The following is a 25,508-nucleotide window of genomic DNA, read 5'->3' as shown; positions in this document are numbered from 1 at the left end:
TTTGAGGTGGCTGCATTAGTCACTCTGAGCAGCTCTTTCCATTGCTGATCTCCCCATTATGCCCCATTCCACCTCTTCCTAAACCCAGGGAACAGGAGCCCTTTCTGGGTTAGGGTTCTAGACTGACTTCAGTGTCACTGAGAATGCAGATTAGGGCATGGTCTGCACACTAATTATGTCAGACCCATTCTTTTGGAAACTGGTTACATGTTTTATCCCTTACTGGTAATTAAACCAATCTGATGTAGTAATGCTCTGAAAACCTGATTGCATTTTCAGCTGCTGTGTTATGATGCTCTATTTACTTTCTCTCTAATATTACATTTCTCTGACTACTAGAGCACTGCATTCCATATTCTCTTTGTTCCACCTCATTTTTAAATAGTGAAATAATCTTTGTGTTGCTCTTGCTTTGCTGAAAGTTGATCTGAAGCCAGGTCCTTTCAAATTGTTACATTCATATAATAAAAACAAGTAGAGATAGAAACACAAACTCCTGGTCTAAGCTAGTATTTTTGGTTCTGTAGAATGTATTTGAACATCACCAATGTATCTTCCATTTAACCATCAATTTAATTTTGCTTGACCTAAGGAGGTGAGAGCATTAATCTTCCATATTGATTGTCTTGATGGACAACACTTCTTCACATGCTAGGGAGGTGAGATTTATATCCAGAGAATAAGTACTGATGTGTTTAATTTGCTTCCAGATTGAACTGATAAGGTACAGATTATATAGACCAAAGTTGGAAGCTAATTCTCATTTACTAGTCATTCTTGCTCAGACCAATAACAAAGACTTCAGGCAACTGATAATTTGGTGGATTTTAACTTTCATTTCCACAGGTGAAACAGTTTCCACACAAAGTGTACATATTATATATATATATACCCACACTTTGTGTACTCTTAAGACTTCAAATTAATTTTATGGATAATTTCATAAAAGATACAACTATTAGATTTCTTCTGAGTCTAGATTATTATTCTCTCATTCTGTATCGTATCTTCCTCAAAGAGGAACAGGCATCTCCAGGGATAAATATGTATCTCTGCCTATTTAACTTTCAAACTCATCAATATGGAATTAAAAAGAGCACCACCTGATATAGCTTCAAAAAACAATTTGCAGAAAGTCTCCCATAACCTGCAAATTAGCAAATGCAATTGAAACAAAAAAAATCTTTGAAATGAAAAGAGTAAGAATTATAATCCTTATCTTATCCATTATCACTCTCCCCTTCTGTTTAAGCCTCTTTGCTGCAATAATCAAAACTGCAGTTGCTTAGTCACTGATAAACATGCATCATATATTCATTCCTTTATTTTCCTGCAGGCCCTAGAAGTACCTTTTGACCATGATACAGTTTGTCCAGTGATTGACAAGTGTTCTGATAGCTCCTTTCACAGCTTTTTTGCATCTCAGGGGCTGAATTGCTGGAGGCACAAGCTGTGCAGGGAGAAAATCCAGCCTTATCTGTCCTTCCCAAATTCTTGTTTAGGTTTTTCCTCTTGAGCTTTTTCCTGCCTTTACTGATTTAATTAATGCCTCCATGTCCCTAGGTTACATACCTGCTGACTCTAAATCTGTTGCCATTTATCCTTCATTAGAGTAACATTCTAGGCCTGATGCCTTGGCTGACATCTCTGGAACCACTGCCAAACTCCCATTCCTATCAGAGATCCCAGGAAACGAGGGCATTAAAGATTTCATTTTATTTTATTTTTAATGAAAAGGGATAAAATTTATCTTAAAGGCTGACATCCTGAAGCTCTTTAGAAGCTAATTAACTTGTATTTCATTGACTCAGACATTGTTATTTCTCCTTTCATTCGTGTCAGTGTTGCTTTGGAAAAGAAACTCTTCAGAGAGCCACTTGACTCTGCTTGTAATGGTGCACTTAAGGAAGGTATCCAATGGCAATACCTTTAGCCTTACACTTATTTCCCTTGCTCTGCCCACCTTGCTTTGAAGTTTAAACACAGGTCTGTTCTGGAATAGCCTCCTGCCAGGGCACGGCCACGTGGAAGAGTGAAAGGGGACCTGCAGCACAATCAAAGGGAAAGTGCTGCTACCTGTGGGAGCTTCCTGGCTCTGAGGAGGATCCACTGTACAGCCTCCTTTGTGAAAGGGAAGGATCACGTCTCCTCTTGAATTAAAAAAATCTTTTAGCTATTATTTATCATTTTAAAGCAATGATGTACAATATTTCTCATTAGCCTCCCTGTAACCCAACAAGCTTTATGTCTAATTCCTCCACACGGCTGTCTGCTCTGATCTGACTGGAATGGGGGTTTTTGGGCTTTTTAAATCACAGGTCAGATTTTCTAAGGGAAGTAGGCCTCTGCATAATAGGTTTAAAGCTACTGATGAGACATTTGCTTCTCTTAATTACCTCTTCCTGAGGTGGTAAAAGCAGCCCACAGACCCCTAGAGGTCTGCAAATCATGAGAGGAAAAGTTCTAGACCAGGGTCCTAGGGGGACTAGCAGGAGTGCTTTAGGAGACAGGATGTTCCTTTCTGTCTCCAGATCTGTATGGCTTTCTTCTGTATTTCTTTATTAGTGTTTCTGCACCCCTCCTTTTTTGTCTTTTTCATAACCTTAAGCTTTAATTAAATTACCCATTAAAATACACGTATTTTCACTTACAGAGCATCAAATATAACATGTGAATAAATGGATATAAGAATTTCATAAAGAACAGTTAATCTTATGTTCACAACTTCATCTCAGCCTAAATCCAACTGATCTTACAAATTACTCGGAGGGCATCCAATGAAATTAGCAGGAGGTAGAAGCAAAGGGGCTTATCCTTCATAAAATACAAAATGTTACAGAATGTCTTTCTACACATGCTGAGGGTCCTAAAAATTTACATTTGTAAAGAGTGACTGAGAAAAATAGTGAAAGAAAAAGAATCAAATGAGAATTAGTAAAGATGTCATACTTGACTCAGAAGATCCTGAACTACAAACTGCTGGAAGCCAGGAGAGCAGAAGTTAAGTTTGTGTCCCCTGTTCTTATGCTGTTCTCAAACCTGCTCCTGCTTCAGAGCTTTTCTACCCATTGCCAGAGAGGAGTCAGGGTGATCCTGTATTATTCTTATTTTCCTGTTTAAGTGATTTTCCCCTTGACCCTGTCTTTCTGCTGGACTGCTTCAGGGTTATCTCCTTGGTTAAACATTTGCCATCTCTAAGGCTTTAATAATAGATATGATTCATTGAAACGTTGCTACTCTAGATGGCACAGGTGTTTCTGTTGGAATTTCTATGCCTGATTTGATTTAATCTTTTTAACGATGTTTGTCCAAGATTTAACATTTGAGTGAATAAAATTAAAATGAACCTCAGCATTTGAAAACTAAGTTTTGGGATCCCATCTGCCAGGAAATTTGTTTTAAACACAGCAAGTTTTGAAAGCACTGAAATGTCAAAATTATGACTTTTTCTCAGTAAGATTGGCATCAATTCCTTTCTTTCTTTTTCCTGATCTTAGATGTTTTTAAGCTCCAATTGTAGTTGTATTTATAAATAGCTCTTATATTTTTGGAAGATGACACTATGCAAATAATCTGCTGTGATCAAAATTGCAACATGTAGAGTCTGAAATACACTGAATAATTCCTGCAAGTATTGATATAGAAAGTGTTTGGCTTCCTTTTTCCTCGCTATATTTGAACACGTTGTGAAACAGGATCTCAGAAACTTCTAAATAAGTATTTTTGTTATTACAGAAGGAGGCCAAGTCTAGGTTTGAACAATACAAAATATACTTTCAGTTGACATCTAACAGTGTGAATGACTCCACAGTTTTCCATACAAATAAACAAGGAGGAAAGTACAACTGGATTTTAAAAAGTAGAAATATAAAATTTGAGGTTGAGCCCAGTATATATTTTGCTGTAAATGAAAGCTTTTAGAATCCTTTGATTTTTTTCCAAAGTTTGCTTGTATTTCAAAAGGGTTGGAGGAAGGATATGAGCTGCTTTTCTGTTTCTGAAATGAGTACCCTGCAAAGGTATGAAGCATCCTCTTGGATACAGTTTCAGATATTAATATTGTTATGTCAGGAGCTCGAGTCAATCGTACATTTATCAAGAAAACAGCTATAGTGAAATGTTGCCAAGATGTCAAAACAAAACATTCATGGGGAAATGCCATTTAAGAATAATATTTCAGCTTGGGTTTTTTTAAATTTTTTTTCAGGTTCATCAGTCTCAATTAAACAGAGAAATGAACATCCAGTTTTTCCAAATGATAACTTTTCATTTTTGAATTTAGAAAATTAAAATACTTTAGAAAGTTTAAGTGCCCAGAGCAGAAATATTTCAAAGTTATTTAATAAGTTTTCTGGCATATTGAATCAAAAGTAGCCATGTGTCATAAAGCAAATGTCAGAGTCTGCCTTTCTCTTAAATCTGAATTCAGTTCCTTCTCTGGTGGAGGAGGTGGGACAGTAAAGGGAAAACTGTGTCCAGCCCAGTCAGTCTCTGTAGAAATTCAGCTGTGGTGTGGCCTGAGAAGGAAGCTCATACATCTACTGTCCTGTGTCTGCTGCTGCAAACTCCAGTGGGGTTTTCTTGGCATGAAGTCAAATATTCCTTGCTCCTGCCCCTTAGTCTTTGCTGCTGTATTTTGTTACTAACATTGTCCTAATGGCCATACTGGGGGCAAACAGCCTGGATCAGCCCAGAGGAATCCAAACTCTGCCTGCTCCATACAGAGATGCCTGTTTGGAAGAAGACAAACTTTTTCTTGGTTTTTTTTTTTGTTCATAGTTTGCCACATCTCTTCTGGGCTGCCAGGCCAGTCCTGCCACCCTCCCTGTCCGGGCTGCCAGAGCAGAGGTTGCCTTCTCATCTCCAGCTGTTCCAGGAGGAATTTTCTGTTGGCAGGGTTTCCTGACAGTTTCTGGGCTGCTCTCTGCCTGCCTTGGGAGCGCAGTGGATCGGGTTCCAGTCCGATGAGGGAATGCAGTTCAGGGGGATCACTCCACAGATTGGGCTTTTTGCATTTTCAGCAGCTGATTTTTGGAAGGGTTTAGGCATAATCCTCTTGCTCCAGCTTCCCCCCAGGGAATTACACGCTGAACATTGCTACTCACTTGGGTTTGCTCCAAATCACAGCAACACACTGACAGTGGCAGATTAAATTCCCTTCTGTTCCTCGTTACGGTTTTCAGTTAATAATCACCATGCTGGAGATGTGGCAGGGCTGGTTGGTGCCTCTTAGCACCAGTGACCTGGGTATTAGGTTTCCCTCAGCTCAAAGGGATATGGATTTGTGAGGGTTCTGCAATCATTTATCTTCCTAAAAATCACCAGTTTTTCCGATACAGTTTGAAGCAATTTCAAGACTCTGTTTAAAAGAGGTTTAGGGTTCCACTGGCAATACTGCTGAGTGTCAAGGCTGAGGCACATTGGCAGAATGGAATTTGGAAACACTTTTCTTTCTGCATTGTACTTCACTCTGGCTCCTGTTATAGATCTATTGCTTTAATAATCACTCGTATTCACACACACAATAAAAGGGAATGTGTCCAACTTGATCATTTCCATTTCAGGGGTTTGGTTTCTAGCTTCAGATGCTTCTTTTATCTTCTCTTTGTCTCTTCATTTATATTCAGGGAAACCTCATTCAAATCCAGCAAGCAATTACACTGTGGTTTAACCATGAATAATATTGCTGTTTACACACATTTAAGATAGGCCATTTCTTGACAGGGAATGATATTATGTAGATTGATACTGTCTATTTTTTTTAATGCTGTCTGACTTGTTATCCATCATTCTAGATGTTTATGAAATATCTGTCTTCATTGCAACCTTCCATTAAAGCTGGAGATCATGTTTTATCCAGTCATGTGTATTCTGCTACTACTTACAAAGCTGGAGATTGCTTGTGAGGTGCAGAAAGTCACTTATGGAAAACTAAAGTATGGTGAGAGAAAATCCTCACCAGGACAAGTGAGAATAAAAGCCCTATTTTAATGTTCCTCTTTCAACACACCTCCCAACACTCTACTAATAAAGACCACGATATAGGTTTACAAAACTGAAGACAACTGTTTTCATACAAACAGCAAAAGCAGGACAAAACAATATTGAAAAAGCATTGAAAGCAGACTGAAAATTAGTGTCCAAAACTTAAATGAAGTTCTAAACTAGGTATGATTCCTTTTTTTGGGATGCATGTTTGCAGTCACATCTGTAGTTTATGTTACTTAAGCCAAAGTATTTCACATTTTAAAATAAAATACCTGGGAGAAACCAGTTCATCCTAGGAAACAGGATGCCTTTGTTTTAATTTTTTAGGAAAGGCTTTAAGGTATAGAATTAAAATAATCACAGCTACTTCTAATTTGAGTTACCTAATGTGGGCCTCATTTGCTAATGGTGAACTCATGGAGAAAAGAATTGCCATGCTTTTTTTTTTTTTTCTGTAAGGTACTTGCAATTAGACTTTTAAACAGTTTTTCTACTTCAGCAATAAAAATGTATACAGGCATGCTTTGCAAGTATGACTTTGGGCTATTCTTTTTACATGCACATCTGTGCTGCTGATGTAAATTCAGCTTGCATTTACTTCACAGTGCTTTTTCTCTGTAGTGGGTCAATACCAATAGCCTGGATCACTGGAGTCTCCTGGAAGTGGGAGGAAGTCTCTTTGGTCAGTCTCACCAGCTGTCTAAATGCCTCTGCTGCAGGAAGAGGTCTGAGGTGGGCAGCAGCCCAGAACTCCAGACCAGGTCACAAAAGTCAATCCTTGCAGAAGGAATCCTGAGAGCACATGTGGAGAGGCACCAAAGCCCAGCCCAGCAGTTCCAGCTGTCCCTGACAGGCACTGTTGTAACAGTGCTTACAGGGGGCATTTTTAACAACTTACTCATATGCTTTATGACCTTGTCTTAGGAAAATAAGAAGACAAAGACTGTAGGTCACCTTTTTTCATCCTGTCCTTTGTAGGGTGATGGCAACATTTCCTCAACTGTAATTTAGAGCTGTGTTTAAATTATAGAGAGAGCACTGCGTAACGTTTCCTTACTTTGTTCTGTTGCATCCCTGTAATCTTTCTCAGAGGAGTCTTTGCTTGAGTAGCTGAGTCCATCCTCTGTGCTGTCAAAAGGATGGCTGGTTGCACTCTAAGTTATTCCTTTATGCTTGGAATATATCTTTTGTTTGTGGCATTTGTTTTCGTGTGATTTCTGCGTGACAGAGCTGTAGATTTTCACGGTTTTGACATTGTTGCTTTCTGACTAATTTATTCTCAAATCCTCCTCTTTCCATAATTTTCTTTTTTTCTGGGAAAGCCCACTGATTTAACTAATGAATCTAGTACTGATTTCTGAACAGCTGCTAATAATAAGAAAATTGTCTTGATGGTTATTCTCGAGTCTGGAGAATGAGCATGCAAGCAAGTTGTTAGTTTTTTGGGTGGTTTTTTTTCACTTCCCAGGATGTTTGGCTCATTTGGAGAGCTCTCATGTCAAATCCCTTTTATCTGTAATTACAAAGCATTATGATTTCATCTTGGTGCCAAGGGACAGCAAATGTGCCTGCAGGGAATAGTGAAAGCCCATTTATTTATCTTAAGGCCAACTTTTGGTCAAAGTGACATCATTGTCTGAATTCTCAGTGAATTTATCTGTTTGGAGCTTTAACCCTGTGCATGCTTCCCAGGACTGGGAAGTGTGTCTATGAACTCCACTGGGAGCAGTTGAGAACATATTCCTTTCCTTACCTTTCTCTCTTTAGTAGTGTGGACTAGATTATTTGTCCCAGGGAATCGACAGTGAAATTACACCCAGGTTATTTATATGCCCATGCTTCGACTGAGCTAATGCCACAGAAAATGAGCTGATTCATCCTAAATGATGCAGGGGAGTCCATTTCAGACCAGGAAATGAAACCTGTGTGTTTTGGAAGCTCAGTCTTATTTCTTGGTTCAAAGCCTTTCCTACCTCCCCTCTGTACTCTCCTGCCCTTTCCAATGCTTTCCTGGAATTCAGAGTTGTGATTTCCTCAGACTGTAGCTCTGAGCTGACTTGTAGAGGCAGGTTCTTTTCTCACCTCTGAGATCACGTCATCTGTGTGGGATGTTAGAGTGTAGATCAGGGTTTTGACCTTTCAAAGCCTGTGGCTGGCTGCCAGGTATGGACACGGAATGAGAGAGCTACTGTGAAATGTATGAATGAAGTTGATATTGGTAATGTATAATAAGATGGTTAAAATAGTTTGTGCCTCAGGATTCTTTGTTCCCAGACAGTCTGTGGTGTGTCTGAATATATGTGCTTTTAGCTGCTGTGTAAATCTGTCTAGGCAACATTGTGCACTGATTTGCAATTGCAGTGTAACAACACTGAATTTTGGGGAAACATCAGATACCTTTATGCTACTAATTGCAGCTTTCCTCTGCAATTAGAAATGTGGGAAAAACCTCATTCCTAGGGGACTAGGCTTTCTGCCCCATCTTTGCTTTAGGCCTGGAAGAGAAAATAATAGAAGAGCTCTAATGGCCTTTGAATGGCCCATCTTTCTTCCAGAAGGGTTCAAGAGTATCTAATCATTCTTGACAGAATCAGTTCAATGTTTCTTTAAAATCATTTAGCAATGGAAACTCCACAGCCTCTGTATATAATGCATTTCATTGCTTGTCATTCCACGCCACTCAAAAAGGTTTTCTTCTAATACTTGACTAAACTGCACTTACACCAACAAGAGTTTTTCCTGTCTCTGGTGGTGTATATTATTCTCCTCTTTTCAGCAACTCTTTATATAAATATAATAATGTAATCTAAAACATGCATTATTGTCAGTTACTGAATATATTATGTCTTCTTAAAAAAACCCCAAACAACCAAACCTCTGTGTTTTTTAAATATCAAGGGACCAGTGTCAACCCCAATGTCTGTATGTGTCACTCCTTACCTGCACTGCCAGTGGTATAAGCAGGGAGGCTGAAGACTCTCAGAATAACCCAGGCTGGAAGGGCCCTTGAAAGGCCACCTGATCCAACCCTACATGGTGAAGGGAACATTGATGACATGATCTAGCACCCTGTTCACTCAGGTCTTGGAAATCCAGGGATGGGGACTGCCACATCCCTGGCACGTTTGTCACAGTGATTGATTGTTCTCACTGGAAACAAATTGTTTCTTTTATTGAGATGAAACCTCTCCCAGTGCAACTTGCATCCTGCTGTACCTTGTCTTATCCATGTGGCTCCTTGTGAAAACAGAGCATCCATCCCCTCTTAACCACCTTTGAAAGTACTGGAATAATACAGCGAGGTTTGCTATGAGCCTTCCCTTCTCCAGAAGAAGATATATCTAATTCTTTGAGTATTCTAGTCATGAGCAGCTTTATGCTCTTTTCACTGAGTCTGTTATGAACTATGTAATCTGTACATAGTATCTCTCTTCCATTATCTGTTCTGTAGCATAAACAACTGTAGTTTTTTCATTGTTTTCCTCACAGTTTGTTTTTTTCTACACCTTTTCTCATTCATACTGATTGATTAAGTAATAACAGACTACAATAAACTTACTGATTTTTTTCTTTGCTGGTACTGTCCAGCTGACCCTTGTATCCCTGGAAGCACAATGCCCAAGGCTTGGCACAGTATTCCAGGTGAGGCTTTATTATATCTTAGCAGAGTGGGAAGATTAATTCATGTGATTTTAGTATTTGACTCCCCCCTGTCTGATTTTCTGGACTCACAGTCAGTTTGTATAGTGTTATAATTCCAAGCCCTGTGTTTTGCAGTTCTGCTGCCTGAGCTGCTATTCTGAAACTTGTATGTCTCTGCTCTTATTCCTGTGTTTAATATCTAATAACTGTGTGTATGTGATACTGTGCAATAGTCCTCAGCACACCATCCTGATTAGTTCATACCACCATGCCATGGGGTGAACAATTTTTAATTTTATGTTGCTTTCCTTTTTTTAAGCTGAACAGGAGTTACCTGTAAATTTAATACTTTTCCTTACTGACATAGACAATGAAATACAAATATATTTGGATAGTTTAAAGTGAACTTCTGAAGAATGTTGCTTGATTCCTCTTTGTGGTTTATTAGAGGCTTACTGATAACTATGTTGTTCCATTATGGTCATACTTTACAGTAGGCTAATTTAATCCACATCTCCCTAATTTGTTATGAAAATGACACAACAGAATAAGAAATCTTGATAAAGTAAATGATATCTCCTGCTACTTGCCATCTTTTGGTTTGGGGACCTTACCACTAGAAATGAGAAGCTGACTTTTAAGACATCACAGGGTGAATTCAGGACAGAAATCTACCCCTCTATCAGGATGCCCAGGAGAAATTCTCTTTGCTTCCCAAAAAGCCCCAAAAGTGCCTCCCCTGCTAACACTCCAGTCAGGCTGAAGTTTTGGATGAGAACCTACGAAACAGCTTTCTGGCAATTCTTCCTCCTGTTGCTGAAAGAATGAGATGGAAACAGATGAGAGCAGAGGGCTCCTTTCTCTATCCCAGCTTCAAGCCTTCCATACAGGAATATACACAGAGGAATTAGGATGCTGGGTGTGTGTGAAATAGTCTCCCAAGGGAAACAGGCACGTCATGCAGCTTGAGAGATTGTACAGCTTGAAAATAGTAGAAAACATGCTGTGGGATCGTATGCTGGGAGATAAGATGCTTTTTATTCCCATCTGCACTTCAGGGGTTGAATTGGCAGCAAATTCAAAAACCTTTACTAGGCAACAGAAAAGATCAAGAAATATAGTATATGCATAGCAGGGCTTTGGCAGGAGGAAGTGTATGTCCCAGCTGGATAACAGAGCAGGTCTAGGACTTAACGTAGAGCATGCACTTTCCAAATGCTTTGTGTTGGGTTTTTTATTTTTGAGATCTTACACTATGTCAGTTTTTGCAGAGTCTTTATGGACTTTTTGACCTCTAGTTGAAATGCCTTTGAACAGAGTTCTCCAAGAAAAGCCCCACCACTATTATTTTTCTGGCATTCATTATTGTGTAACATATGGATATGTCCCTCTGCGGAGGTTGTGTTGTCTGTCTCAGCTGCTATTCCACATTGATAAAAATACTGGTTCTCTTCTCACTTGTATATATTAACAGCTTGGGTGTAAGTGAACATATATGCCACAGGTTCTGGAGACTTATGATCTCCAAGAGAGGAAAAAATACCTCTGTTTATTATGGTGTCTCTCATGTGGTTCCCTTGTGCAGCTGACAAAGGGGAAATTAGCAGATGGTGTAAAACTTCTCTAGTTATTAACAGGCAACACTATCAAGTCTCTGTTTTTTTCTTACTGAGGCTTAGTCACTTTGGAAGTTTTGTAACCTTTCTCTTGATCCAGTGGATGTTTTTGACAATCTGGTTTTTCCTCTGCTCTCTCTTGTTGACAGGAATAGGGCCATTCTGATGTTGGCAAACCCAAAATCCACCAGCCAAAGAGAAACACCCAACCAAACTCCAAATGCAGGGCAGAGGAGAAAGGGGAAAACATTATATCTTTATGAAGTAACATCCTCTGTCTGCTGAAACACATGAATGCAGTTTGCCTCTGTTGGTAATGTGCTCTTTGGCGAGTGTTCTGTGCTGCTGACAGCGTTCACAGCAGGTGTTGCACACCAGGCTGCCTTGCCTGTGTTTGTCTCTTTTTTGGTTTCTTTTTTTCTCATATATATATATGTATACGAGGTGCAATACATATTCCTCTCATTTTAAGATAAGACAACAGAAAAGAGTTTTTGAGGCTGTTGATGACTGTAATATTTCACACAGAATAGCTGTGCAGTTTTGTAGCTCACCTCTTTCTGAAACTGTGACCCATCCTCAAAGGTCACTGTGGAAGGGTGAACAAATGCAGTAGAACATACTGGAAATCATTATTGGAAAGTCAACTTCATCTTTCCCTGAAGTTAATTAAATGCATTGGCTACACTTCAGCCTCTGCAGTATGAGAAAGTATTATTATACAGTGGCTGTAATATTATAGATATGAGGAATGGTATTTGAGCTGGAAAAGTACTTGATATTATCACTTTACTGAAGTGTAGCACCCCCTCTCTTCTACCTGTTCACTCACAGACACATATCTGTCACATACAGACACAACACTTTTGCAAATATACATGTATTCTCTGCCTATTATGAAAAGAAATGTGGGCAGAATAGATTTATGGTGTACATAGAAGCTTTTCAAAGTAAATGTTTATATTACTAACCTATCAACGAATTGCAACCCTGAAGGTAACTGAACTGTGATTATCAGTAAATTTGGTAGTGATAAAGCAGAATTTTCTGCTAATACTCCTTCAATGCTGCTGTCTTCCAAGAATGATATTTCATCTAATAAAATTATCAGTCAATAACAAAATACATTGTACACAGTGAAGTAACAGGCAGAGAAATACCAGTATTTAGTGTGACACTGACTTTGTATAGAAACATGAAAAACATCTTAATAGATAAGCAGCTAAATATTAACCAAGAGTCAAAGCTAAAGAGTGTCTCAGACAGGAGTTTGGAAGTAGCTAGGCAGCAAATGACAAGGGAATTGGAACTGGGCCTTGAAATTCAATATGTTTGGTTGCTGCTTGTAGGAAGTGGTAAGATTTATACCTGCACTTCGACTTCGTGCAGAGTTGAGTATCCTGCTGGCTGGAGTAGCTGTCTGTCACCGGGGCTTTGAACTTGCACACCGAAGCCAAGCACCAGCCTGAGAGTGGAGTCTTCCCTGCTCGTTATGAGCTGTGTCAAAATTATGAGCCAACCAGGTAGATGAGTTGCTGGCAGGATAATTGTGTTGTGCTACAAGGCAATGTTGCAGCCATTATTTTGCTGAGCTGCAGCCTCAGCTGTGACTCAGTCTGGAAGATCTGTGCAGTCCTGTGGTGTATCTGCTGCCTTTCTGCTTCTATACCGTTTAGTTGGTGTCAGATTGAGAAAAATCACTTGTAGTGGAGCCTGAAAGTTCTGCATATCAAAGAGTGAATGTGTGTTGTCTGGGGGTTTTGGTCTTCTCCACACTGACAAGTCTGCCACTAACTCAGCAGTGCAGGATCAGGGCCTTTGCTGTTAGAGTCATGCTGGACAATGTTGTACCACTTGCTGTGTTCAACAGGGCACTTTAGTTATGAGCACTCTTAGCTTTGTGCTTTTTAGATTCATCTCTTAGAAAAGTTAAAAAACCCCAACAACCACAAACTCATAAATCACTGTTAGTAAAAACCAGAACAGTTTTCTCTGCACAGGCAGACTTGTGCAGAGTCTTGTGCATAATAGCACATACATGCTGTCTCTGCCTTAATGAATCCTGTCAAGTTACTCTCTATCATCCTTAGTATTTTCATTCCCCAAGCAGTAATGGTAAAATACATTACAGCCTTAAAGGACAATTTTCATCCCTGAAGCTTAGACTCTCTCTTCTATAGAATGTCATGTTCTTTAGTAACTCATTTTCAAAAGAAGTAAAGTAAATTGGGGATATAGATTCTGTCTTCAAAACTGATGTAAGGCCCCTAAGAAGCAGCAAGGCATTGGTGGATTTTCCAAATCAATCTTACCCTTTGCTGGTGTTGCAAACACACATGTTTTAGGGAGTCAGGCTACAAAGCTCAGGTGACTGCTGTAAAATGTGTCTGTGCATACATGTGTACACAGAGAGACGGGGTTTTCCCCAAGACTAATACCTTGGTTTGGCAGGTGAGAGCCCAGGTGAGGTGCTGGGTGTCAGGGGGTGCTCCAGAAGACTGAAGGAGTTGACTGGAGAACATCAGTTTTGAAAATGCCACACAGTTCTGACCCCTGCAAATGGGGGGTGGGAAGCAGCCACTGAACTGTGGTGCACAGCAAAACCAGTGCTGATGCTACAGAAGTCCAGTCTACCTTTATATCTTTCAGTTGCATGATTTTTTCATTCCTAGTATATGAGGGAGTCAAGAAGCTCTCTCTGTGCTCAGTAGTCAGAGCAGTCTCCTGCAGAGTGTATATGAAAAATCCTGGCTGAATTATAACACTGTCTTGAAAAGAGACAGGAGAGCAGCCATCCTTGAGTTCCCTCCTTACCCCTGGAAGGACAAAGTAGTGCTGGGTTTTTTTAACCTATGGCAGAGGAAAAAAAACCACAATTAATCAGAGAATCATAGAATGGTTTGGGTTGGAAGGGACCTTAAAGATTACATAGTTCCAACTCCCCTGCCAAGTTTTTGCAATGTTTCTTTTGCTTGAAGAAATAAAGTAGCAGGTAAAGTGCTCTTTCCCCTGGGGACCAATTACTTCAGGGAATATATTTACTAAAACTGGCCAAAGTCTCTCAAATAATAACTATTGTGATCAAAATGTTAGTGTAAGCCCAAATACTAGAGGGTGAAAATGAGGCCAACAGCTGCATACAGGAAAAGGAAGAATGTGCTTCTGCCCAGGGAGTGTTAGTGGCTCCACTGACACACCTGCTGCTTGGGAGGGCTCGTTTCCTTGATAAAATAATGCTGCCAATGAGCACCAAAAGGCTTGTGGTTGTTACCCTTTTTCAGTTCTGCTTTGTACCTGAACCTCAGATTAAAGAGCAGCAGCACTGCCTGATATTCTCCCTTGATTGGAAATCATCACTTCTAATAACCTATTGTTCTCCCAGCCTTTTTTATTGTGAGGGAGGCACACAAGGCTTGGTGTGCAGCTTCAGAAGCTGAACTCTGCCAGCACATCAACCCCTACTAATGAGCAGCATTGCCTCACAATTAAATGCTGAGTGAAGGCAGCAAGCATTGGCTTAAACAGACAAGGTGCAACTGTGTGTGTAACAGTGTATTGTTAAAGCCCTGCAGAGACAAAAATTGAATTTTAGCTTTACTTAAAAAAAAAAACAAAAACACAACAAAAAAACCCCACCAAACAAACAAACAAACCCCAAAAAATCAAATCAAACAAAAATTCCAAACAAACACCAAGAAACCAAAGCCTGTTGCAAAACAGTTTTGGCTTGGGGTACAAAATTGGCCTCAAGTTACCTGCAGAGAAAGAGAGGTACAGAGCCTCTTCATGTATCCATGAGGGACCAGACTCAGTACAGCTGCTTCATGCACTTAGGTACGAGTAGTGTCTTATTCTTTTCTGTTATGTAAAACAAGAGCAGCAGTAATAGATTTGAGTTTTAAATCTATCTCAGACTCAAGTAAGTCTGAATCTAGAGTTTCTCTTCCCAGAAAGGGTCCCTAAGCTCTGAAGGTGAAAAATGAAAAGAAGTCAATAGAGAACACTTTGCTCCTGAAGCAACACCATTCTCTTGTTGGAAGAGCAGGGGTGGGATGAGAAGAGCCTGTCCAGGGAGCCCTGACCTGTTCAGGCATTGTTTATTTGGCAGATTCTGACATAGGAAGAATCCCCAGAACTAGGATCAGGATTTATTATCTTCCAGTGTCAAAAAGTGTTGTCATTGGTGACAAATACATGTCTTCTGCTTTGCTAACATGATAGGGCCAGTGCAGCTGAATGGATGTGTCAAATTCTTCCTGGTGCATCCTCTGCAGAAGTGTTTGCTGGATCCATCAGGTGCATTTGTCTGACAGCAGCTTTTGTGCAGATATGGGATATAACCAGTATCCTAATTTGGTCCTGGCTTTCGTTAGTGCAGCTGGCTGGGGAGGAAAGGCCTGGTTTAATGCTCATGTTCCAGGTGAAGTTGGCAGGTATAAGGACACATCTTACTTGCAGGCTGAGCAAAAGTTAAGTCTGGAAATCTCTGAAGCATGATGAATGAATTCCAAGAATTGTGTTTACAGATACTTTTCGAATTAAAGCTGCCTGACTTTCCCATTCATAAAAATAACAATGTTCATTCTTTAGTAACGTGGAGCTCATCCTATTATCACATTTTTAGCAGTGAATGATATATGAGATTATATAGTTTAATACAAAAATGTTTCCTGTCATGACTGTTTTTAGAAAAATAAAATTATCTATGCCAAACAGAAAGATGATATAATTACAGTGAAGACTATATTTATCACTGGAAGTCCTTCACATATTCAAGTATAGAGACCAGGATTAAATAAAGTGTGGAGGATTGTGTACAAAAGGGATTTGTGGACTAGGGTTATTTATTTAGTACCCAAAATTCAATAACCATTCTATAAGAACAGAGCAAAGCACGAATCTTTTCCTAGAGCTATTAAAATCTAAAGTCTGAGTTGTGGAGACACCTTGTAGTGTGGAATCTCATGAGACCTGATCCTCTGTTTATATAAGCCACCATATCCTCAGTTCTGGTAAGCTGAGGATCATGCTCTAAAGATTTAGTCATGAGAACAGACATTCCAGGGTAAAGGGCTCTAAACTGGACAACCTTTGGACTTTTAGACTCCCTAGCTCTGTGTATGGAACATCAGCATTTCCTGACAGTGCACTTCTCTCTTTGTAGTGCAGTGTATCTGTGTTGATATCAAAGAGCCTTATGAAAGAAATGCTTATGGGAGCCCAGTGCAGTTCTTGCTCGTGCTGACAGAAGGGTCAGGCAAACAGAAGAGAAAAAGCCAGCAGAAACACAAAATCAGCTTCAGGAGGGGCTTTTTGGAGGTTTCTTTTTTTTCCATGTATCTGGAAGAACGAAAGCCTATGCAGAGACACTGCTGCTACTGAAGCAGTTGTCCTTTTCACCATTTGTGATTCCAGTCAGGAATTTGCTGATAGAAACATGTGCACTAGATGGGTTGGTGGTGGAGCTGTAACAGTGAGCTGTGTCTACTGCAGATTAGGCTTGTATTCCACAGGTTTCCCTGTGGGTTGCAGGGCTGCCCAGAACTTTCCTGGCACTGTGACCACACTCTGTATGTCTCTCCTGAGCCCTCTGGCAAATTAGGGTTGTTTCTGTAGTTGTACCTGAGGCAGGAAAATGCTTCTGTAACCAGAAATGGGGCCTTTATGAGCTGTTTCCTGGCACACATAAAGGTATATCTTGAAAATGAGATTTTTCTACTGTTTAAAATGGCTGACTCTGGACAATTTTGAATTGATGTTTTCCCTCTGCTAATATGTCATGGCATCCTAGGAATCATAAACTGCCTAAAGAATTTGCACCAGGACATGTACTAAGGGGATTCTGAAGCTGGGTATCCTGATTCTCTGTTTCTTCTTCTGAAATTTGTTCTCAGCATCATTTTAGCAAAGCAAAGGGAAGAAGATGCCCAAACCCTCCACTGAGGTTCTGTTCACTGTCAGGTTTCCAAGCCATTAGCAGTACTAAAAGGCCTGTAAAGGACTTTTTGTTCCAGCAGACTTGGTGCACAGATGTTGTGTCCGGGTTCTTCTGTAATGGCCATACAACCATTTTGAAGCAGTATACACCAGTGTTCCATTTCCTCCATCTGGGCAGTTGCAATCCTTAGACTTATTGCAAAACTCCCCTATATTCCTGAGGATCTGGATCTGGCCCTGTGCATACTTATCTGTGCTGAGGTGAACCCCACTGGCTGCAGAGAGAAGCTCCAGAACCTCAGTTAATACTCAAAATTTGGCCCAATGATACTTGTTTAGGAATGAGCCAGCAAGTTGGATTCACTTAGAATCAGTTTTATTGCCAGGTAAGAAATTCATATTAATATAGTGAATACATAAGTTTACAAATAAACATTCTTAAAAAACAAACAAACATTTTATTGTAGGAAGTATTATTGGTATCATAAACTCTGTAGTTAACAAGTATTAACACGGGTTTACTTACAGAACATACAGTTACTAAAATATTTCCACATAAAATATGCTCAAGTTACACGAAACCTGTGTGAATTAGAGTGCAGCTGTAATGTGTATCTAAAGCATATGGATTAACAGCAACATTCCATAAAGGGTCAAATTAAGTCAGCCAGTTGTGAAGGCAATAAAGATTAAAGGAATAAAAGTAAGATAGTGGAGAATCTGGGTTGTGTGCAAAGTATTTGTCTTGTGGGCTTTGTCCACTTCTGATAGTCTTAAAACATAGGATCATAAAATTTAGCAGCACGCTTGTGGAGAGATACCGGTGCTCTCAGGATGCAAATCAATCTCAATATAGCTAAAAAAAAGGTATCTCCATTTAACCAGATTTCAAATTCTTAGCCCTTGCATCCTTGACTAAGAAGAAGCACTGACAGTCAGTTGAACACAGTAAGAAACGCCGCTTCCAATTCTTCTTACAGCGTAGCAGTTCTTACTCCTCCCTGCAAGCTCTTCCAAAACGAATCTCCTGAAGGACTGACAGCTGGTGAGAATGCAACTGTAGTAAGACAGCTAGTTAGGATTTAGCCAAATGACTCGTTTTGGAGGAAGGGCAGGAATTTAAGTGAAAGACTGAATGTGTTGCCTGCCATCCCATCCCAACTCTGTTTGTCTCTTTGTGGATGTGCCAAAGCTTTTACAGGCCCAGGACTGTGAGTTTACTACCAGTGCCCCATTCAGGAGTGGTTTTACTCATACGAACAAGGCATCCTGCTCATCAGAGCCACAGTCAAGACCATGAGTCCAATTGTTTGTTTAGTTTAAACCCAGATCTCTTTGATGTTTGAGGCAAGACCATCAGACTCTTCCACCAAATAGTCCACCAAGAGGGAACGCCACTATAGAAAGCCAAACAATAGAGACAATATACCATAGAACATTTAGTTGAACTACAAAGAACTACCATGGCTAAAAGCAAATACAAAATGAGAGACTAGAGGGAAAAAGTTTAAATTGGGAAAATGAAGGGGCCAACTAAATAGTCTTGACTGTGCAACCACTGCATGGAGATGTAGTCCAGTTTCCCTTCGGGACAAACAGGGGAGGCTGAGCAGGGCAGAACCCTTGTCATCCTTAGCCAAACATGAGGAAATAGCTTAAAGGAACAGAGGGGTCACTTTGAAGAACAAGACTGTCATTGAACAATAGTAATACAGTAAAGGCACCACCCACGCTTAGTTTCAGTCTGAAGCAGTTGAAGATAGGCAAAACATTTAGGTGAAGAAAAAATCCTGACAGTCTGCAAAGTGAGACTTGTTACCATCTGCCCGAAAACAGGAGGACTGAGAGGGAATATTCTGATGCCCTTATTCCCCCAGCAGCTTTCTGTGTCATATGATATGTCTCTTCTTATTTTGGAGGTTCCCAAAAATTTCAAATCAAACGAAGTAAACTGAAATGAAATCTTCTGCTGTTTGTTATCATCCTGCAGAATTCTCTACCAGCCACAAAGGTCCCATATGCTCTTAATCATAACAGTCTTCATAAATTCCTTGTGAAAGTGTCTTTGTCCCTTATTGTATATATATTTTTTTGCGTTCTCTATAGGATGGTGTGAAAGTACAATAATAGATGTTAGGGATTGTACCAAGATGTTTGCTCTTGGTTTTTCACAGGTCTAGGGATTATTAATAGGTTTTGTACAAAATTCCTCTCTGAAATGATATAATACAGTATATTGTTCTCTCTCTCTTCCTCTGTCTCAAGGCAGGAACATAGTGTAAATGTTTAAGCAGACATAAAGTTTCTCTAGATTGTGCTACTTCTCATCATGGATTTTAGTTTCAAGTAAAAAAATTTAGTCACAAGGGTTTGTGTTCCACTGTGAAATACAAATGGAGTTTATAATTCAACCTTCAGTGTGTATTGCTGAATGGTATTAACCCACTCTTCGGCCTACCGTTGGCTGGATACCAAGAGTGTCCAGGTGGAAGTTCCTTCCTTCTGTTTTTTTTTTGTTTTTTTTTTTTTAATTTTCTTTTTTTTGAATTTTATATTTTTAAATTTCTTTTTTTTGCCTTCCGGTTGAGTGTTTGTGTCGTGTGTGTGTGTGTGTATTTGCGTGTGGTTTTTAAAGGATTTCATTAAAAAAAGAAAAAAAAAAAGAAGAAAGAAAAGAAAGAAAGAAAACAAACTCAAACAGTTACTTCTGTCTTGCTGTTGGTTATGAAGTATGGCTGTGGGCCCAAGTAGTGCTGGCTGCGGGTTGTCAGCGGGTCACTTAACGTCGGGTCTCCCATGCCATGCTTGCCCTTGTTTGCGTACGCTTGCCGCCTCAGGGAGTGGTCGGTGGGATCCCAGGTCTTGTAGTGGGAATTGTAGCCCAGCGGGTGCGTGTGTATCTTGCCCATCCTGGATTTCTGCCCGTTCTGCCTGGTGAGCCCGCTGTCGATGGTGTACGCCCGCTCGTCGTCCAGGCGCACGGGGTGCAGGGGCAGGCTGCCCTTGGCAGCCAGCTCGGCCAGGTGCCGGCGCTTGGTGTAGAAGTCGTCGTTGACTTTGTCGGCTGTTTGGGTTGAGAAGGGGGAGAGACAAAAAACCCCAGAGATCAGTTGGACACAATAAAAATGTTGAACAGTTTAGAGTAGGTCATGCACAGTCCCATCTACGGGTCAGAACAGTTCCAGGTACATCAGGAGGAGAAAGTCATACCGCCTGCCAGCCCTCCATTATTAAGGCTTTTCATATATGCAGACAAAACCCTGTTGCCCTGTAACAAAAGACTGTCTCTGCCCCAAAACACACAGGCTGTGCTGATGTTTACATTATGGGAGGAGGTCCTCTGGCATAGGAAATTGGGGAAGTGGACAGGAGTACACAGGCTTTCTTGGAAGCATTGCGGCATCTTGCGTTGCACTGTTGTGTGAGAGCACATCCCTTTACATGCAAAGGGTCGTGTGGGTGTTTAACCAAGCCAGGTTTCAGGTCTGGTCCTGTGTGATGAGGGGGACCTGTTTTTGTGGAATAATGCCTTAGGGCAAAATTAAGAATGGGATCTGTTCTTATAAATGGTTGGAAGGTCACTAATGCTTTATGAGGCTGAAAATACTTCGGGTTGTTGAAGGTTGGGTATTTACCCTGTAATTTTACAGACCATGAAAATCCTAAATTCCAGGTTCTGACATCATTTTCTGCGGTCAGTGCCACTAAGAAATACAGCGACAGCCCTGCCAACAAATACTGCATTGCAGTTCTCAAATCAGGATTTTGCCCTCTGCAGTTTCCTAGACAAGTGTCTTCCAGTGCACGCGTTTGCTCAAGTTTGATTGTTGTTATTGCTGGCATTTGTTTGGCCTTGCTTGAAAGTATGAACCCTGCTCAGGAAGCTTAAGGCATTCTGCAGCAGTCCAGCAACTCATTTCAGTTTTGGGACCGAGTTTCAGGGGTTTAAGGGGAGATTAACTGAATTTCGTTTTTTAAGATCTTGCCTTTTATGTAAAGAGGGTTTATTTTCGCCCTTGAAAAATTTAGATGTTTATTTAAGATAGTGCCAAGTGCGTAGATCGGCTCGCACGGTGCTGAGTTAATCAGCAGTGGTGTGCTTTGTGCTTTGAATATCTGATTGTGGCAGCCTGGATTTGACTTCTGCTGTGCCCTGGTAGATCCATCATTTTCCTTGAAGCTGTGCCATGTAAGGCTTCTCTGCAGAAGTCTTGTACATGTAGCTGTCTGTGCAGCTCAGCTCCTATTGCCTTCATGAGTAGGTTTTAAATTCCCTGCACTGTTTTTTGTTTAGCTTCCCTCTTTTTGTCTCTCCCCAGTATTCCTAGGAGGGTTTTGTTGCACTTTGAATTTTCTCCTTCTCTCTAGTTCTGAACTAGATCTTTATGCAAGGAGGGGAAATTCCCATGAGCACCAGATTAATCTTCAAGATCAGGTTTCACTTCTGCCTCCTCCTTGTCCTGGCCCCTCAACAGGGAGGAGTATTACCAAAAGCAGGTGCTATTTATCATCTCATGACAATTTTTGTATGATGGCTGTGCAACTGGACTTTGCTATTAAATCCTTAATCTCATCATTAAAGAGGTGTTTCTTCTTCAATGAACTGAAATTGCTCTTGGCTGTGCTGTAAAGGTGGGCTTTGTGTGTTTTACCCACTTCCATCTGTTTCCTTTTTTAATAGTAGAGTGAATGTTTTTCTATGGCATACAGGTGTGTTCTGCTTTAAACACTTTGTTCATATTCACTGAATGCCACAGAACCACAGGTTGAATAAAAAGGGGAGGGAAAGGGGTTTGCATTGCTAATTTCTCATTAATCTGTTATCAATAATTGAGAAAAATGGTTGCAGAAAAGGCATTGTGAGTATTCACACAAGTATTTATTTTTGTATATTTTTACATCAAAGGCACTGCCAGTGAGCTGGTTAGGGGTGCAGATTTCTCTGTCATATGACTTAGACTTTGTCTACGTATGAAAAGTCCCACTAGTTTATATAATTTAAATTCTGCACAATTAATTATGTCCAGCTTTTAATATAGATACATTTGTATGCCTGTTTCTCATTTAGATAGCTTAATTTGCATACAAAAATTAGAAACCAAGCTAATCTCACATAAGATTAAATTTGTGAATTTGTACTTTTAATTTGTAGTTTTATCTTAGTTATGCTGCAGCAGTTTGTCTTACACAGCTGAGATCTTTAATCAGTTACAAGGTAAATAATGGCTTCTGTTTAGAGAGTAGCAGTAGTGATTAAGTTATGTAAATAATGACCAAAAATTGCAGATATTTGCATTGCCTGATTTTTTTATGCTGTTCTTCACATTTGCATGGCTAAATTAAAAAGGCCAAAACAAGCTCAAGCCATTTCCTCAGTTTCTTTTAATTTTTCCTCCCCTGGACCTTTTCTGGGTCTCTGAATTTTGGTCCTTGGATTAGACATGGCACTCAGATCCCCAGTCACATCCAGGCTGATGTCCTGCAGAAGAGACAATTGTATCACTGCTGCATATAAAGAACACCCCCACTGGTAAAACCAAGGGAGGAAAAAATCAGCCTCACAAGGTCTGTGCCTGTGACACATCTAAATCAATTTTGCCCTTGTGTATATTGCCATGTTATTATGTAAAATTTTCAACTCTTTGTTTCTTATGGAAGATCATAAAGAAAGTGAAATGATTAATTCTGTAAATGTGGGTACATTAAAGTTATTTTAACTAATATAGCCCCTAGGGACTATATAGTCCCTTTCTGGGGCCTTCCCAACTATTGTCTGCCAACCAGGCTGAAGAGAACATGCCAGAATTGGATCTGGAAATCCTCATCAGCAAAGTCAAGCAGAAACGTGGCAAACAGATGCCCAAGGGCTGATTGCATGGGTTTGATGTGGCACTGCCAGTGTGGGAGAGCTGCTTTTTGTGTTTGTCCTCATCAAATAATGGTTTGCAGGGGTTTGCCTGAGAATTTGACATTTGCCCAGGCAGTGCTAGCAGTGGAAGCCAACCTCTGCCTAAAGATTTAGCCTCCCCAAAACTGTTTTCTTTCAGCTTGCACATGGATGGGGGACAATACCACTGTAGCAAAACCAGCATTGATCAAACCAAATTGGTGAGTTGTTCCAAAGGGCTTTTGGCAAGTCTTATAGCAATCCTCATTCTTCCACCCTGACTGCATCACAGGTTTTATAATAGCAGTGTGCTGTGCCTCAGTGTGAGGGACCTGATGCTACTAGTGCAGAAACAGGTTTTTTTACTTCTCATTTTCAAAGCACAAAATATTCAGAAGAGTAATACTCAGCATGGTGTTGTAACAAATGTTTTACCAAGGAAAGTATAATAATAGTATCCTGATGCCAACTACTTTAAAAATCAACTGTGAATCTGAGGGAGTTTGTTTTTCTTCTTAAGCAGACCCTATAAATATTTCATGGACTTTAAACATCCAAAGAGATGTTTTGGAGTTAAAGGATGCATTTATTATGTGACCTTAGGTACATGACTCAACTTCCCTCTGCCTTGGTTTCACCTGCTGTAAAAGGAGCTGTTAGCACATGGGAGGAGGTTGTTGTGTTATGAGGTTGAATTGCTATTTGTAGAGTACAGTGAGATTTTGGATGAAAGGTGCTATAGAAGTGCCTTTTGCATTGGCTTCTGTTTGTCGATCAGTAAAAAGTATTTATAGATATCACTTGTGTTTGCAAAAGGAGTGAAGAACTAGAATTGCAACATTTGCCAAATAAACAATAGTAGAAGAAAGGCCTTAATTCAGAGCATTATTATTTGTGTCCCTTCCTCCTGGTAGCTAATGATAAAAATGTTCTCACTTGCAATATTTCTTTGAGGTTTTCGCTTTAAGATAATGCACCCACAATTTTTGTTACTTTTGTAGCTGTTCATCTGAAAAAAATGTTGAAATATGAATTTTTTCCAAGTGCCTGGGAGGGGAGAGAACTTGGGCATTTGTTCCTGCTGTTCATGAAATGAGTAACTGAGAAAATACAGACATAGTGTCAGGATCAAAAGCAGGACTTCACCTTCCCAACTGAATATTTCAACTATTAAGCTGAAGAGATGCTTTCTGTTCCTTTGTCTTTCTTGACTAGTAAATCTTCTTTCTGCTTCACAGTGTGAGTTCATCAGGATGTGAGTCTGGGTGGGGACCATCTCAGCAGAAGCTGGGATGCATCTTACTGGGGAGGGAATTCAGATTTGGATCCCCCTCAGAGCAGCTGTACACCTGTGAGCTCCCCATCCCAAAGGCAGGTCACTCCACTCCTCACTCCTATGAATCCAGCAATGCCTTTGAGAGAGTGACCAGGACTTATTTTGACCTTGACTTTGCTGGTACTGGGGTCAAATGTCTCAGACTGGGACTCTTGCCTTTTTCCTTGAATTTTGATTTTGAAAGGAGATGGCTACCAAGCTCCTTGGGATAGCAAGATCATGGAAATTCCCAGGAAAACCACACTGACTTTAGGCTCATTTAGATGAAGTGACTAGAAAGAAATAGGCTTTTGTGACTGTAATGTGTGTTTTTCTGGAAGTTTCACCTTCCTGCCTAAATCTGTCACTAACAGAGACAAGCTTTTTTTCCTTCTGTGACCAAACTTGAAAGTTTCACATATTTCTTCGTAATCCACAGTTCTATAATGAAAGCATGTAAACCAGTGAGACTCTTATGGAGTAAATACCAGAGATGAAAATATGTTTTCTTGAATACCGGTGGCAAAACCTCTTGTAGCTGCCACAGGACCAGAATTTCTCAGTGTGCTTATCTGAGTTATCTGTGGTGTGAGGAGATCCTAAAGCTGTGTAATGTTCTGTTCCCCAGCTTAAGTAATCTTCAGGGTCACCATGTAACCACTTGTGGCACAGAGTCAGGTAGACATGCATTAGCATTGTGCAAGGCTTTCTTTTTCTTGTAAAATATTGCAGGGTTTTTAACTCTCTTCCTCCTTGACAATGCTCTTATCTTTGTGGGCCCATAAAATGGCTCTGAATACTTGCACCACGTCTCACAGCTATTGGAGAAATACGGTCTCCTCAAAGACAATTCTGTCCCACAGCTTTTGTGAAAGTAGGCACCTGGGAGTGGGAAGAAGTCTCTGAAGTGAGAGAAGAGAATCCACAAAGGAGTGAGCCCTTATAAAAGCTCTAAAGACATTAAAAACCTAAAACAAAAACCCAAACACAAACTTCAATGAGAGCTTAGAGTCACAGTCAGAAGATACAAAAATACATAGGGAACACTATCTCTCAATAGATGTTTCAAAAATTGTTTTTTATCTGAACATATTTTAAGAAGTTCTTTCTGAAATGCAGAGCT

General features: G+C 40.1%; 1 protein-coding gene and 1 long non-coding RNA gene across 2 annotated transcripts in view; one reads left to right on the top strand and one right to left on the bottom strand.

Moving 5' to 3' along the window:
• Positions 1 to 25,508, top strand: part of LOC127482434 (uncharacterized) — a 115,960-nt gene that overhangs the window by 48,079 nt on the left and 42,373 nt on the right. The window lies entirely within an intron of this gene.
• The window catches only part of SHISA9 (shisa family member 9), a 172,252-nt gene continuing 164,286 nt past the window's right edge, over positions 17,543 to 25,508 (bottom strand). The window contains exon 4 of the mRNA XM_051811181.1: positions 17,543 to 20,247. Coding sequence (XP_051667141.1) covers positions 19,877 to 20,247 — 371 coding nt within the window. The 3' untranslated portion in view covers positions 17,543 to 19,876. The remainder of the gene's footprint in view (positions 20,248 to 25,508) is intronic.

The sequence above is a fragment of the Manacus candei genome, unplaced genomic scaffold, assembly GCF_025592945.1.
Source record: "Manacus candei isolate 608988 ecotype Guabito, Panama unplaced genomic scaffold, ASM2559294v1 h1tg000002l, whole genome shotgun sequence".
NCBI classification, from domain to species: Eukaryota; Metazoa; Chordata; class Aves; order Passeriformes; family Pipridae; genus Manacus; species Manacus candei.
Note: the sequence above shows the minus strand (reverse complement) of the source record. Positions and strands in the feature narration are given on the sequence as shown.